Genomic DNA, 17,577 nt, shown 5'->3' on the forward strand with positions numbered 1-17,577 from the left:
ATCGAATTAGAATTACTGAACTCCTATATATACCGTTACCGAACAAAAACACTGAACTCCTCTATAGCTACTGTGATCGAACTCAAATTACTGAACTGCAATTGCGATTGTAAATCACTGATATTTACAAAAATTGATCACAGTTGCTATATGTGATTTTTCACAGTGAAAAAATCACCGGTAGTGAAATATCGCTCATCATTATAGTGCACCCCACGCTTTTTTCATTATTTTCTTATTACCTGATTTATAGTATTTTGCTGCTGGCTAAGAGCTTTCAACTTTCGTTCAAAGAAATCCAACGGCTTATCAGCTTCTTTTTGATGCTTGGTTGTGAGATGCCGCATAAGCTTTGACGGTTTCATACTCTCACGTGATAAAACATCGCCGCAAATTACACATTGAGGTTTATTATTTATGACTGTGAACCCGTATTTCAAATAACTGTCATCGTAATGTCTATTTTTTTTCGGATTCGATTCACCACCACCGCTATTGATACTCGCACCAGATGTTGAAGGCTGCGATCTTTTGAGAAATTTATCCATTTTATAAACGCGCAGAGCAAGCGAAAAAACAAAAGAATGACGTCAAAACTCATCGGCTACTACGCTTAGCTGAGTGAAGTGCTGAACACAAAGACGACGACACGACACGACGTAGCGACGGCAGATTCCAAATGTCGCTTTGAAGCCAGCGTCTTGAACATTTTGAAGACGGTAGCGACATATCCAACAGCAATTTCGTTGTTGCCGTACTGAAACCTTTCACTTCAATAAATTTTACACACTTTGTTCAAAGTGAATTTTTTGTGCAAAAAATGTAAAAATTGGTCGATTTAATGGTTTTAAATAATCGATTGTTATTATAAATGATATATTAAAGCTATTTTACGCTTCTGCTGCCAAAATAAAGTCACACTTGTAAGAACTTTGAATAATTTTACATTTCACATATTAGTGGCAGCTCTACAGCGGCCATTGTCGTCGGCAAAATTAGAAACATTTCTAATTTGGCGACAGCGAAGACTTCAACCGCTTTGTCGCGAAGTCGTGCTGTTGTCTAATAAGCTGTGCCCATAAGAACGCGTGTATTTTAATATTTTACAGATGTCGCTCGTCGCTTGTCGTCGTCTATGTGTTCAGCGCTTGATGAGAGTTGAAACAAAAGAATATTGCGGGTGGCACGCGCGGGGCGCTTGCTGTTACCGCAACGTCGCCGTCGCCGACGCAGTATGACCCGCGCGAATAATAGACAAATTTGAATGAAAAATAGGAAAAACTGATTACCTAATGTATGTAGTCTTTTAATTAAAATTAAATTATTTCTTTGACTTACTATGACACAAGGGGGTCGCCAGAATATTTCAACCTGTAAAGGGGTCGCGAAATCAAAAAGATTGAAATACACTGGTGTATTGTAATAAATTGTAGAGTTGCCAATCGTGACAAATATGGTGATGACAGTTCGACCTCTCCTGACATTAACTCGTCCCGAGTTATTCGTCATTAATAGCATCTTCAGAATCACCATCATCGTCTATTTCTGGAAACAAGGCACACCACGGTTTCATCTTGTCGGATGTTGCAATTTGACTGTAGTGACGTTGCGTTCGCTTCATGCCTTCGATATCTTCAACGACGTAACGATCGAACCTCAATACTTTCTTATTTCGGATGTAACTTCTTCGATTCGCCCGTGTTTGGAGGAGGAGCTTCGATCAGCACCAGCGCTCCCTCTTCGTACCGTACTGGTGTGGTGTGACGTGCATCAAATTTGGACTTCCACTTAACTCGTGCCAATTTGATGTTTCGTATAGCTTCACTTCGTCGACCATTTATTTGCAGATGTTCTTCTGCTAGCATCAAGTTACCACTTAAATCGCGTAGTGGAAAATCGTATACCAAATCAATCGGCGCAAACTTTGTTATCGCGTTCACTTAGTAAGGACCATTGCAGCATACGAACATGTGTATGCCAATCTTTCGCCTCATTGGTCGATGCTCTCAAAAATGCCAATACTGCTTGATTAACCCTTTCTGCCAAACAATTCGAACGTGGTGTTCGCACAGTTACCTTAATATGTTGTATCTTGTTTGCCTCGCAATAATTACCAAATGATGCTGACGACGTTGCTCGCGTAACTGGGTGCACTGTTTCTCAAATGTCCGGAACTGTTGAACGTAGAGTATGCAGTTGTGCAGTTAGCATTTCCACTGCGCCACATAACGCGCTAACCTGCACCTCCAACTGCGTCCTTACCCGATCGTTGTCCAACAATGGCTCACCATTCTCCTGATGATTTGCACCACTTCCCTGCGCTAACTCTGCGCCACATGATTCACTGAACTCCATAACCTGCTTTAGCAAATCCGTATTTACGTCTTGGAGTCGGCTTATCAGTTCGGCTTTTGTCCCGCTGGTCTTTAAATTCAACTTTGTCAACGCTTCTTTTAGTTGCACTACTGTTAAATTATTTGTCCTTCAAGACAGAGTCAGATGACCGTTCTTTATTGAATTCAAAATGCGACTGCCCGCTTACATGTTAAAATGAACTTATTCAAAGTAAAATGAATGGATGAATATATACAGTAGAACAAATAAAATGAATGTGTATTGTAATATATTGTAGAGTTGCCAATCGTGACAAATATGGTGATGACAATAGTTGGTTTTTTTCTCAGTTTCAGAAGATAGATCGAATATTGGAATATTTATTAATTTCTCTCTTTCTTTTACTTTTGCTACTTCTATTGTTCCAATTTAGTTACGGAAGGTAGAGAGAAATTGGAATTGACCTCATTGGATGATCGTTCCAGTTTCTACTAATTTATTTAGACGGCTTACTTCCTTGGGTCGTTGTTTTTTTTGCCTTGTAATTTTTGGTCTTCGTTTTTAGCTTTAATCTACTATAAAATGACATTATTTTGACACCGTCCTGGAATTTTTAATAATAACAGTGCGTACGATTTGGTTGAGCTCTTTTCCTAGACTCGATTAGACCAAATGAAGACAATTTATTTCTTAGCTCCGGTGGAGGACATTAATTGATAGAGAAGTCATGTAGTGAGAAATCTTCCATTCTGACTTTTAACTCCTCTGCCCTTAAAATCGAATGTCCTCGTTCGAGGCACTTACAAAAAATCTTGACAAGCTTTGAATACTGATATATATTTCGGACAATATATTTCGGTTTGTAGATTTATTTTGTTTTAGTAGTTCCCAAGCCTGTAGTTGACTAAGCCTCGTTGGCTTCTAATAAACCATTTGGCAGTTCCTTTCAGCAGCTGCTTACTCTAAACTTTAATATAAAATCATTGTTACAGCGTTAGTAAAATTTGTGTTTTGAATATCCTCGTAGGTACTAACTGAATCACTTAAATATTTATTTATTTCTTCTGTATTTTTTATTTAATAGAGGACGATGACGATGTTACTTTTATGCCATTTATTTAAATAGGACTTTAAATTAGATAATCTATTGTTTTTCATAGATGTTTGGCATATATGTGGGATTTTGTTATAACAAATGATTATTGTTTATTTAAAAATCCATTTTTAAGTTAAAAGTTATTTACAAGTTTTAAAAAAGGTTAAAGTTATTAAAAAGTTGAACAAAGTTAAAGTTATTAAATATAATAAGAAGAATTAATGCGTGTCGTCTTATATACACATCTTATACGTGCCACGTCGTTTCACGTCCGTCTTTCAACTCAAACTGATACTGTTGCAAGCTCGTAAAGTTCTTCTTCCAAGGCGTCGGTGAATGTCGATGCTTCTTCTTATTTACCGTGTGCGACGGCTGTCGCTTAATCCTTTATCACCCATATACATATCTTACAATTGACATCCCATCTCTTTATTTATTTTAAAAATGCACCCATATTTGGATCTGCAATATTTAACTTTCCAAAAGCGTTGCCTTCTACTATATTATAGGGGAGCATGTCGACAATGATCAGATCCATGATGGACTTGTCAATTCGCTCGGCTATTGGCTGGTCATCTGAGTTAAACATTTAATTTTTTCTGTGCAACAGATTTGGTAAGGTTTCTTGAATGTAGCTGAAACTTGATCCTTCTTTCTGTTGCTTCTTGTTGGACGAGATAAAAGTCAATTGTCCGTTTTCATATAGTACCCACTGATCATGATGAACAATTTGTAAATGTTTTTTTTATTATTCACCGTCATTTCTTGTTTTTTACGAGAATTTCCTAAGAATATTACCTTTTGGCAAATGTTGCACTTGGCTGTTTTAGCATTTCTTTCAAAATATTTCCAAATAGTTTTTTAAAGTTTTATATAATCTTCGTTTAATTTTAAAGAAAATTCCTGTGCTTTGGAAAGAAAGACAGGCCCCTCCATTTTGAGGTCGAATTTTTTAATTTTAACACGTTGGCTGCCAATGTATCACCGGTGATACATGCCTAGGCCTCTAGGCATAAAAATGGAGACCGAGGATATTGTCCGCAGTATGTGGATACAAGTTTGGCCTTCTTCCTTGCAGCTGGCGAAGAGGTTGCAGTTTTCAGTTCAGAATAGCAGCCTCCGCAGCGATATGTCTTTCGCCTTCCGTCCTTTGTTACTTCCACTGATGTCGTCAAAATGTGTTCGCGAAATTGAAGCGCTATCTTTTCCACTTAAATTTAGAATTATATATTGCCGAAAGTCAGATTTTTTCATATTGGAATTACTTTCGTTATACAAAATATATGCGTTTACAACCGCCATATTTAAAAGAATATCAAAAGTAACTTTATGAAACCAGCGAATAGTTTTACGGAGAGGACTAAAGTAACTAGCCATTTGATCAGACAAATCTATTCCTAAAGTGGGAAAAAATCACCGGTGATACACATTGCAAAAAATAAATAACAGTTAAAAAAACAGCAAGTGTTCACCGGTGATCACAGCACGGTGGGTTTGGGTGATCACGGAGTTTAGATAAATATTTTAATCTGCTGTCCTTTACTTCTTTCTTTACCATAGGGATACCAAGATCTTTATGAATATTTTCATTGCGCATGTACCATGGTGAGCACGTGATTGATCTAAGCATTTTCGATGTTTGCACTTTTGTTCATTTACATTTATACGCCAGTTTGCTAGCCATTCTTCGACAGAACTTAAGTGCTTTGCTAATATTCTTGATGCTATAATGGGGCATTTGTTACGACTCACTAAAGCTATGTCATCCGCAAAAGTTGATGTCAGAACATTATTAGCAGTTGGAAGATCAGTTGTATATATGATGTATAGAGTTGGGCCTAAAACACTGCCCTGTGGTACTCCAGCCCTTATTGAACGTTCATCAGATATAGTAAAATCACCTACTTTTACAGCAAATTTTCTATTTTTTAAATAGGACTCCAAGGTTTTATGCAATTGAAAAGGTAAACTTTTTTTAATCTTATAAAAAAGTCCTTCATGCCACACTTTATCAAACGCCTGAGCCACATCTAGAAATATAGCAGAACAGTACTCTCTATGTTCGAATGCCTTCCAAATTTCGATAGTTATTCTATTTACTTGCTCTACAGTGCCATGTTTTGTACGAAAACCGAATTGGTGCGTTGGTATTACATTATTTTCATGAAGGAAAGGAGACATCTTTGATAGTAACACTTTTTCAAATATTTTAGAAAGACAGGGTAGAAGACTGATTGGTTTGTATGAAGACGGCTGTGTCAGGTCTTTCCCCGGTTTATCTATCATGATTATCTGCGACTTTTTCCATGAAATAGGATAGTATCCGAAACTAAAAATTGCATTAAAGAGCAAGGAGAGCACTGTAACTCAATTAGCATTTTTGGAGTAATATTATCGTGACCTGACGATTTTTTTGGATTAAGCTCTTTTATGATACTAACAATTTCGGTAGTTGAAGTCTTAATAGACCCAAGCGACTCGTTTGCGGTATTGTGAATGATTGGCAATTTAAAATTGTTCTTTGGGCAATTTGATTGAAAAACCTTTTCTAGGTGATTTGCAAAACAATTTGCCTTATCTTCGTCACTTCGTGCGCTATTACCATTTGACTTTCTTATAGGCATGTTGGAATCTACCGGTGGCTTAAAAGACTTTTAGGCTTTCCAAAGAGAGTTTTGCGTGGTAGAATTTGGACACAGTTTCTTTATATAATTTTCAGTGCTGTATTCTACCTCGCGTTTAAGCGCTTTTTTTAACTTACGTACAGCAGATTTCAGTTGAAGCTGAGTAGAAGGAGAGCGATGTATCTGCCATTCGCGTCTAGCTCGCCTTTTTTCGTTCACAAGCTTTTCTATTTCATTATTAGTCATGTTTCTAAAAACCTTAATGTTTTTTTTTGGTGTTGCCAAGACAGCTGCATTAGTTACTACATCATTAAATTCTTCTATACTGTTATCAATATCTCTTACTGTATTTATTTTTAAATCTATGTTAATGTGGCTACGGCTCAACTATCAAGGGCTGTTCGCATAACTTTATTAGTACAGGAGAATGATCAGAAGATAAGTCAGTACATGTATTTGCTGTTATTAGCGATTTATCTATATTTTTGACTACAGCAAAATCTATTAAGTCTGGTATTTTGTTTCTATCACTGGGCCAGTATGTCGGCTTACCAGGAGATATTATATCAAGGTTATTGTGCTTATTTATAATAGTGTAGTACAGCTGCCGTCCTTTCGGATTAATAAGACGTGAGCCCCAGAACATGTGTTTTGCATTGTAATTTCCAACTGCTAGAAATCTTGGACCTAGCGTTCCAAACAAGTCTTTAAATTCGCAATCTGTAATTTTAAAGCGAGGTGGACAATATATAGCAGTTAGATTGAGGTCAGAACCCCGATTTTTTCAAAGATATTGTTGTAGCTTGTAACTGGGCTGTAGCATGCGGTTCTAAAGCGCGGTGGCTTAACCGATTTCTAACCAATACTGCTGTTCCACCGTGCGCCTTTCCATCTGGATGATTTGTAGCATGAAGTCTATATCCCGGTATAAAGAAATTGTCCTTATTTGTTAAATGAGTTTCTGACAGTAGCATAACATATATGCCTTCTTCAGTCAGAAATCGTATTAACTCCAGTTTGTGTTGGTTTACACCTGTATTTATCTTCACCGTACTCACCTTATGATTACTAACCGAAAGTGATTAATAACGGATAGTTATAAGTCTACAAACTCGGTTTATTTCACGGTTGATAAGTATGTAAAAGGAGTAAGTATATAAAAATATGTAAGTATATAAATTGTATTTTGTTTAAGTTCACAAATTCGGTTTATAATAGGTAAGTATATAAAATTGGTAAGTATGAAACGGATAAGTATGGAAACGAGTAAGTATGAAAAACTCTAAGTATATACTTCGACCACGGACGGCACGATGTGTCTTTGATTGCACTCGGCGACAGACTGGTCTGTGAGCGATCTTGCCTTGACCTAGCAAGGCAAAAAGGGCAATCAGCGCGATCGCTCCTCCTTCTTTTTGTTCCTTTTGGGGTGGTGTTCTTGTGTGTGGTGTAGGCGTGGTATATTGATGTGGATGTTAAGTGGTGATGTGATGATGTGGGGAGTGTGGTGAATGTGCCGTGTCAGTGTTGTGTGGTTGAGTGAAAATGTGGTGTGATGATGTGTTGCGTTGAGGGGGCTAAGACTCATTTAGACAACACCGTTGGCATTACATATACAAATATTTAGTATACTCATTTTTTAGATAATAAGGTCTGTAGCATTTGGTTTTATGATTTGATTAAATCTTAGATCATGTTTTGCATGCTAGACATAAATTGTGTCATACATTGAGTGAGGTTTAGGATCATATTTTTAATACCTCCATTAGGTGGATTTTGGGGTTGTTGCATTTGCGCAACGCTGCCTTTTAGCACATTTGCTTAGCTTCCTTGGATAAGACTATTCTTAGAGTTACCAGGTTTCGGACTCTGGTCTGTAATTTCTATATTTTCGTTACGAGGGATATTCATCATTTGGTTACGACGAGCTTGAATTCCTAGCGATAATTTTGATTTCAAGTCTTTATATACAGGGCAACCTCTGTAGTTAGCAGTGTGATTTCCTTCACAATTGCTGCATTTTTTATTTGTATCCTCTTTTTTAAGAGTACATTTTGATGTTGGGTGTAAATCACCACATACCACACACACACTGCGTAGAGTGCAATAAGACTTGGTATGCCCATACTCTTGGCAGTTGGTGCATTGTACCGGACCATTTCTTTTATGAGGTTCTTCAACGGTAATTCTACGATGTAACAAATATTTTAAGTTGTATATTGGATGGGTTTCATTCCTTTTAATTGGGTTAGAGTTTGGCAGCAATTCGACTTTAAACATTGGTTGTGGTACCTTATTTCTATTGAAGATATTTACCACATTTTTAATTCCAAAGCCGCATTCTTCAAGGGCTTCTTTGACATCATTAGATTCTACCGAAGACTCTATGCCATTTACAACAACAACTAGGCCTTTCGAGCTCTTCAGTTGATAAGAATAATAGTTTTTATTGTTATTTGACAAAAATTTCACTATATCCATAAAACTTTTCTCAGTGTAGGACTGTATTTTAGTTTCATCTATGTATATTGCCTTTTTTCAAAGGCACTATATGAAAATTGTTAGTACCTACAATTTCACTTAGTTTTGCAACAAGTACATTTGAGCTACGCTCTCCCAAATATATTGGCGGGGGCTTGGCATTCTCGACTGTGGTGGTACCCTTCGTATCGTCGTTCGATCCATTGCTTAGTATGGCAAATCTGTTGCCATTTAAAGTTCCCGGCTTATTTGTATCAAGCGTGGCGGGTTGGAATTTTTTGGAATTGACCGCTGACTTAAAGGGCTTGATTTCCTTTTAATATTGACGTAGCGGGCAATACCAATCTGTACAGATTGTACTTTTCTCTTTGGTACATGCTCACCTTGCATTGTTTTTTCCATTGGTGTCCGCTCGTTTGCTGATACCTGCTTGGTTGATGTTGCCTGCTGATTTGTTGTTGCGTACTTGCTGTTTTTTTCTGCTTCTGCTGATCCCTTCGGCTGCTCGGCTGAGCGCTTCGATGACTCATCTTTCTCACCGTTGGATTGTTTATTTGAAAGAGCAGATTTTGCAGGCTCAACAAAGCTGAAGTAGGCGTTCAGAGAATGCCTACGACCTTGCTGTTGAGACTGCGCAGCGCTCATGTTTGTTTTTTTATTTGTTTGTTTTGTTCACTTTTATATATGAACAAAGAATTAATAAAAATAACATTATAAATGATTGATATGAAATAATAAAAGAAAAGATTATTAAGCTATCTAATACAAATTCAGATTGTGGCACAGTAAGAGTGTCGCAGATTGTCGTAGCGCTTACACAATTTACTAAGAAGAAAAAATATTTTTCCAATTAGCTAATGTTACTTCGCTGACACGACTCCAAGCGGCATCCAAAAGAGTTATAGCTCTTTGTAAAGTAATTTTTTCATCGAATCGAGTAAATTGGAGTTTGTAGCTGCTTTTGAGGATAAAAGGCTGTTTCTGTAATGCAACTTTGTGATCTTTATGGCATTTTTATCCATTGGTTGGATGAGGGGAGTAACCTTTGGGGGCATAAACATTGCCAAAATTTGTCCACCCTCCGTTGCCAGCTGAGCTTCATTTGAGTAGAGCTTTAATTGGCAAACCTTTCTCCTTTAAAAATGACGTTACCTAAAAAACAAATTTAAAAGAAAAAAGTTAACAAAATACAAAATAAATCCTCACCTGTGGAACGAAGGACTCATGAAACCATACCTTGAAAACAGCCGACGTCATCCAGGCGGATTTTGAGCTCTTATAGTCTATGGGGCATTGAAAGTTTTTAAAGCAGCGTGGATTCTTTGCCTTTCCAATTACCAAAAGTTTCAGTTTATGAGGTCCAGTGGCGTTTGAGCAACATAAAAACGTGATTCGCTGCTTTTCCGACTTAACGCCTGGGGCTCTGTTTTCCATACTGGACACGTACGTTTTTCCTGGCAGAAGTTTCCAGAATAAGCCTGACTCATCAGCATTATATAACTGGTCGTTACACAGCTCCAGTTCGGCCATTTTAGCTCTAAGTTTTTCCTTAAATGGATCCACAAGCTGAGGCAGCGAAGATAGTTTTTCGCCTGATATTTGCAGCAGTCGAATACCGTACCTTTTTTTAAATCCTTGAAGCCATTCATCCCTAGCGTTGAAGTTAGATTCATTTTCCTTTACTTGTGCATGCAGTACTTTGGCCTTTTCTTTCAACATTAAGGCACTTACTGGCCAGTTTTTATTCCGCATTTTGATAAACCAACGATAAAGAGCTTTCTCCATTTTGGGCAGCCATGCCATGATGTGTGTGCTTGAGTGTTCGCTGCTCCCGTAATGTTATGTTGAATGTTCTTTATGTTTAGTTGTGTGTTCGTTATTCTTATGTTGCTTGTTGCGAAGTCTTCTACATGTTTGGTTGTGTGTTTGTTATTTTTATGTTGGGGTGCTCGAATTGCTTTTCGTATTCATTTATTTAAGTACTTATAATTTTATAGTACTGGATTAATTGCATTGACAGGGCTGGATATAATAATGGGTTGTGAGGTGGATGGTGTAACTATATGGTTTCTAATTACTTTAAAGTTTCTGATATGACCAGGCTTGTTGATATTGATTGAGGATCAACCTTTGAGATTGATTGTTCAAAGTGTGAGTTAATGACTCTTTGTTGATTATTATTTTCTATTATTTCATTTAAATGTGTTTTTATTTCAATAAGATCGTCATGATCTGGAGTCCCAGTTATAAATTTTATTATAGTCCCTAAAATGTTTATTGATTTTTTTGTATTGAGTGTGAAATAGTTTGTTCAATTAAATTTGAGATTCTATTCTAAATGAATAAACTGTTTATTGATCTTTTTTGTATTGAGTGTGAAATAGTTTGTTCAATTAAATTTGAGATTCTATTCTTGGTTATGATATTCTGTTGTGTCCTGCCAATTGATCTAAATTCTATCTGTTTATATTTTTCCATTATTGTCGTTAAATTAAATAAATGTTATAAATATTCAGTATCTTCATATAGGTATGCGTCGTCAGTTTCAGTGAATATAAAAATTTTTTATTTTTTAGATTGCTCACTGAGTATTCTTTCATATTTATTATTAAATTCAATAGGTGTTTTACGAATGTTATCTTTATGTAAGACATGTTGTCTTCCTCCTCTCTCTACTAAAACTGAGTCCTCACGGTTTTCTATAACTACATATGTATTTTAAATATTTTTCTTCAGTTTTTGTACGTCGTTTTGACAGTGTGTAAATTATTTGTTTTAGTTCATAAACTTTTTGTGTTCTTTTTTTATTATGATATTCTAAAACTTTGCCTTTGTTTTTTTTTTTAATCAATTGTTTTATTTCCGGATAATTCTTCTTATTGAAAAATACTTCCACCGGTTTTTGTTTTGTCACCGAGTGTATTGTCCTATTATACTCGTATGCTGCGTTAAATATTTCCGTAACTGGATCGGTGTTATTTTGTTTAGCTAATGTTGCTGCGATTTCTATCAGTGTGTTATGCAAGCGTTCAACTGAACCGTTTTATGTCGAATGAGCTGTTGGCGTACGATTATGTGCTATATGTAGTCGTCGGTATAGTAACATACAAGTTATCGATGTGAATATACTCTCATTGTCGGTTTGTAGGTTTCTACAATATGAGTATGTAAGTGTGAGAATTTCTTCTAGTTTGTTTACGGTTTTGACTTTATCTGCTATTTCTCTCATTAATAAATATTTTGAGTACCTACACATACTAGTTATATAAGTTAATTTTATTCTTATTTAAATTAATAAAAAAAATAAAAACACGAAATGGGTGCTTTTAATCTTGCCAAAATTTATTTATATGGCAATTAACTACTACTGCTAAATTATGACTAAACTATTATTTTAAAACTAGCCCTATATAAAGTGCGCTTTAGCTGATTCTGCTGATTTACGTATTGGTCAATTCAGTGCGCGTGTTGCTTGATTTGCTGGCTTATTTCCGTGCTAGTTATTGTTGGCAGAATTTGTAAAGTACTTACGCGAATGGATTGTGAGAAATAAAGAATGCAACGTGGTTATACTTCAGCGGTTTAATCAGGAGTGAATCAAGAAAGTTCATCTTCAAATAGAACTATATGTACATACATATATATTGTATTCATAAAATATATGTAGCTATCTTATTCATATTATTATTTTACAAGAAAGAAAGTCTTTATGAGAAATATTTGACTTGTAACATAAGCATATAATTTCAACAGTTATTAACCCTCTACCGTATGGCCATCTTCTTTATGAAAAAAAAATATAATAAAACTCCACTAATATACATACGTTTATTTTGAATCCTTTTACATATATTTGTAGAAAAAAATATTTTACAATGCATATTTTACCAGAAAATAAAAGCCGCCATATATGGCTCTCTATGCATACAAAGTTGTTTGGAGTGTATTACATATTTGATAACTGTTGGGCAAAAATGCAACTTTAACCAATCATAAAAAAGTTTAGCAGTCATCCAAGCTTTTTTATTGGATTTCCAAACAACAGGGAGATTTTCTTTTTTAATATTTTTCATAGCTCTTGGCGTCTCAGACTTATATATCAACAAGGGCTTAAGCTTCATATCTCATGCAGCATTTCCTCCAAGAAGAAGTGTAAGTCTGTCTTTGGAAACTTTTGGCCCGGCGGCCGCTCTTTCCTCTTTTGATATACATAAATGTTCTTTTTGGCATTTGTTTCCAAAAAAAATCCCGTCTCGTCTACATTAAAAATTTGCTGAGGTGAGTATCCTCCTTTATCAATGATTTGCTTTAGCTTTTTCACTAAATTTTTAGCTGCTCCGTTGTCTGCCGCTTGCAGATTCTCCATGGAATTTTATATTATAAAGTTGGGATCTTTTTTTTAAGTTTTGCAGCGCTCGCGTTGAAACAAAAATCCTCACAATCTGTAGTTGTTAACTTTACATCATTGAATAAACTAATTGTCTTCCTTTTAATAACTAAAGTTACCGGAATATTTTTTTCCCCAAATTACTTATCCAAAGAGTCAGTGCCTTTTCCATCTTTTCCATCAAAACGGATCTTATTTTAGTAGTGGATTCCAAACAACGATCTGCAGCAGTGGATGCACTTGTGATAATCTTTTGTTTACTTTTTATGATTGTTCTTACGGTTGTTGAAGGCAAACCCATAACGCTAGCTATTGATATACACATGTGGAGCGTATTTTATGTTTGGGTTTTCTGCTTGTGATGTAACTTCCATCAATGCAGCCCAAGACATTCGGAAAGCCAGCTATCTGCCAATTTATATTACGTACATATATTAAAATACAAACCATTATTAGATACATTTTCAAACTCTCTAGCTATAACTTCCCTCTCCGAAGGTTCTTTTGGGAACCTTATTATTTCTGGTGCGACATCTTTCACTATGAAGTTTAACACCGCGTTAAATGTTTTGGAAAAATTGGACAAAGCCATATTAAATAGATTGCCTACTTCTCTGAAGCTGCTTTTATTTGCAGAAAACCTATATTAAATATGGAAAACAAATTGTTAACAATTTTGGTATAAAAGTTGCAATTAAATCAACATACCACAAAAACGCAAGCACTTGAGTTTCGGCTGTTGTTGGGGTCCTTCCTCCCTTGTAGCTCCTTTTTATAAGCCAGGTACTCGACATATATTTGGTCAGGAGATTATGATAAACGTCCCGACTGATGCGAAAATCTTTTTTTGAACTGTAATTTAAAAATATAATGAAAATATGGTTCTCATTTAATGTTATAATACATACCTCTGCCTCCGAATAGGCGTTCACTACGTCTTCAATGCAATTTTTTATCCTAGGTAGGGGATATCTTTCAACATCCACCTTCTCAATTTCGTTTTCTGATTAAGACGATGGTGAATCTATCAGTTCATCCGCAATTTCCATAATTGAATACAACAAAATTTCACAATTCATTTTATTAAAAATTAAACTCAAATAAAAATGTAAATAAATATCAGCTGCAACTCTCACTCTTACGTTTTGGCACGGTAGAATATGTGACAGTTTTTTCTAGTTAGGTTGAAACATTTTGAGGAGAGATCAAACAACTCTGAAGAAATTTTGAGAAAAGAACACGCAAATTTGACAGCTCGGAGACAGGGTGGAATGAAATAATGAGAAAAGAAAACGCTATAATTTTAGATATATTTATGCTCACAATTCACGAAACTATCAATGATTTTGTGATTGATCTCAATTTTTTTTAAATCTTTATTTTCATTTTAATTCAAAAAAAAAAAACGGAAAACAAGTCATGACTTTCCGGAACACTCATGACTTTGATAAAATGTAATTAAAACAGTCTCCGTCTTTGTATTTATAATGCTTTTACAAATTCCTAACTTAATGTGTAATGGTGGGAGTATAATTTTGTCTCTGCTTACCAATGGCTCTCTGATTACATTGGCTTTACCGACATTTAAAGAATCTCTCACAGGCCAAACATCTTGATTTCAATGATGTTGCTTTGCTCTACTGTCCCCACATACAAATAAAGCACGAGTATTTCGTGTATCCACTCTGTTGACCGAGTAAAAAATTAACCATTTTCAAGTCTACACAGATCGGCCACTGTGTAGACTTGAATTGTATTTAATTTTTTCTAAAACTAATTTTACATTTTCATACTCCTCTGTGAGTTTTGTTGAATGGGCTATTGGAATAGATGCAAATTTATTACCATTGTATAATTTTAAGTACTTACTTTGTTTCTTCACTCACCTTCGTAAGGAATATTGGTAAATGTTTTTTTTTTTAAATAAGGAAGCGCAAGTATTGATGTGTATTATTATTTTTTTTTCTTTTCTTCAAATTGAATTTATAAAAATGATTATGACAATATTATTTATTTAAAATACGACGGAGGGTGGAGAATATTCGCTGATCGGGTGACCGGGAAGGCGGAATCTCAAAACGATAAAAGAGAAGTGGGGTTCGGGTCGCACTGTACGTCCCTTTTGTTTGTTGTGTTCGGATGTGCAGTGTGGTGTCATCGTGTAGTGTCATCATGTAGTTTCATCTTGTATGGGAGTAGTTGTGTGCATTGGTGCGCAGTGTTCTCTTGCGTATGTTTAATGTGGGGAATGGTGTGTGTCCAGGGTTTTACTAGTTTTCCGGGATTGATGCTGGTGGAGCATAGGAGATTGAGGCTCATTTAGCCACGTCGATATCGCAATATTTCCCAAACCATATAATTTTGTAAAACTTTCTTTTAGTACGTGATTACTAAAATTGTTTTCATAAACACGTTGCGGCATAAGCGACACATCTGCCCCAGTGTCTATTAAACATGTAAAGCACTTGTTGCCAATTCGCATTGGCTTGCTTCGTTTATCACTCTTTATCAAGTTCACAATTTGTTGCTATGTGACCATTGCCGTTACATTTAAAGCATTTTGTTTCTGCCTTACATTCTGCGCGTATATATGTAGATGACCCACAGTTGAAGCAGCTTCGTGTAGTTTTGTTTTTTGTACTGCACCGCTGCTGCTCTGCTGAGAACTCATTTGCTGTATGATCTCGAAACGCTCTTTTAGCTCAATAAATGTTTTGGAACTAAACAAGGATATTTCAGATCGTCACATACCATTCCGTTTACGATGTAGCGAATAATCACTTCATCTTCTATCGAATCGAACCCAATGCTGTCAGTTTCCATATTTGTGGAAGTTCTACTCTTTTGCATAATTTTCTGATGTATATCGGCACAGTTGCATTTCACGTCAAATTCTTGTATTAGTTCCTTACACAAAGCTTCGTAGTTTGACACGCACACTGTCTCTACGAACAGTTTGCTCCTCGCATTTACGTATTTTTGTTCTCATTGAAATTTTCCAACCATTTTCTAATTGGAATCGATGCACCATCGTAATCGGGCACAATCTTTGCAAACTGGTCGACTGACACGTTCTTATAGGAGTCAAGTGTCTTTAACAATTCCAATAAATCAATTGGATTTACCAAATTCCCGGACACATTTTGACTTCTTCACTTCTGTCCCAACTTTATTCGAACCTTCTTCGCTTTCAACTTCTTCGGCTTCTTGACTCCTTCCTGCTGTCTCCTTAGTTTTTTTCTCGATCTGCAGACGGGCACCATTTTTACAATTAATTTCGCTTATACGTTCAGTTATTAGTTTATTATAATATAATTGGAATTTGACGATGGACGTGCTCTGGCTAATTTTGACGTGACCTCGGTATGACGGATATGTCCACTCCTTAGTTTATTAAACTAACTTAACTTATTAACTCCCTTTCGCTGATGGGTCGTAAATGCAAAGTCGGCGACATGTTGATATAGCAGAGTGTTTGCCGAGCTCTTATATGGAATTAGACGAGCTGGCCTATTAACGAGAAATAGATACAGTTGTAAACGAGTACGGTTGCCGACATTTCGTAGCGTTTGTACCAAATTTGGCATGATATCAACAAAAATTATGCGTATGTTGAATAACCGGTATTCCACGTGATGAAGATCTACTGCGCTGCCTTCCGGTAGATTAGCCATTCCACATCAACTTAACTACGTTTTTTGAAAGGGCATCAATTTCGTTTCGTATATCACTCAACTCACCCTGCGATTGCGATTCGGAGCTAACCTCGAAAACTTGTCCACCATCCTTCAGCGATAAGCACTCTGTGTTGGAATCAGTTGTATAGAAATACGCTTCAATGTTATCCTCCGACATCGCCAGCAATGGAATCCGTGGCGGTATATTTTGTGATGGAAGTAGTTCACTTCGCAATTCGTGTATCCAGAGATACCTAAATTTATGTATATTGTATGAATTGTTAATTACATAGTCATTTTCGATAAATTCATTTTCTTCATTAATTCGAAGCAATTCTCAGCCCGATCAATTGGATTGGCATCTTATAGAGTTGGGTGCTCTGAAATCTTTATTAATAAATATAGAACGCTTCAGGCTGAGTGAAAATTTTTTTTCCTGTTTTCGTGAATGGATGAGCCCCTAATTATGTGTACTGTACCGTTAGTGAAAAGTGCGAAAAATATTATTAAAAGAAATATGGATGCATCCTTGCAAATATTAGGCGATCAGAGCTTATTGCCTTTGAATTTAAACCACATTTTATATCACGAATATAGCGTTATTTTGTTTATTTCCTATCAAACTACAAATTAAAGCTATAAAGTTGGAAATCCTACCATGATCTACTTTAATAGTGTTAAAAATTTTTTTCTGTTATCCCGGTTGAGCCCCCAATTGTATTTACTATATACTGTTCCAACCAGAAAAAAGTCAATGCGAATTGGATGTACTGCGAAAAATCCAATCGTTTTGGCCGTCAACAAGAATAGCGTCCATGAAGATCGGGTCGTATCGCACGACTGATGGTTGCGTTGACAAGTGAGTTGGTTTGAATGCTGCCGGGTTGTCCCTAGGGATAGGTTGGCCAACTGACGCCATTAGTCCTTGTTTTCGATCACCATTATTAGAAGTGTTGCTGGAACTTTTGGCTGTCTCCT

General features: G+C 36.0%; 1 protein-coding gene across 1 annotated transcript; it reads right to left on the reverse strand.

Annotated features, from left to right (window-relative positions):
- Positions 1-227: 227 nt before the first annotated feature.
- Positions 228-548, reverse strand: LOC128920337 (protein FAM200B-like). Its single transcript, XM_054227426.1, has one exon. It carries the CDS (start codon positions 546-548, stop codon positions 228-230), a length of 321 nt encoding a protein of 106 aa, XP_054083401.1.
- Between the last annotated feature and the right edge of the window lie 17,029 nt (positions 549-17,577).

Source organism: Zeugodacus cucurbitae, chromosome 3, assembly GCF_028554725.1.
Source record: "Zeugodacus cucurbitae isolate PBARC_wt_2022May chromosome 3, idZeuCucr1.2, whole genome shotgun sequence".
In the NCBI taxonomy this organism is placed as follows: domain Eukaryota; kingdom Metazoa; phylum Arthropoda; class Insecta; order Diptera; family Tephritidae; genus Zeugodacus; species Zeugodacus cucurbitae.

What these genes read in the sequence shown, in the direction of transcription:
- LOC128920337 (XM_054227426.1), bottom strand. Translation starts at nt 548, where the DNA reads ATGGATAAATTTCTCAAAAGATCGCAGCCTTCAACATCTGGTGCGAGT.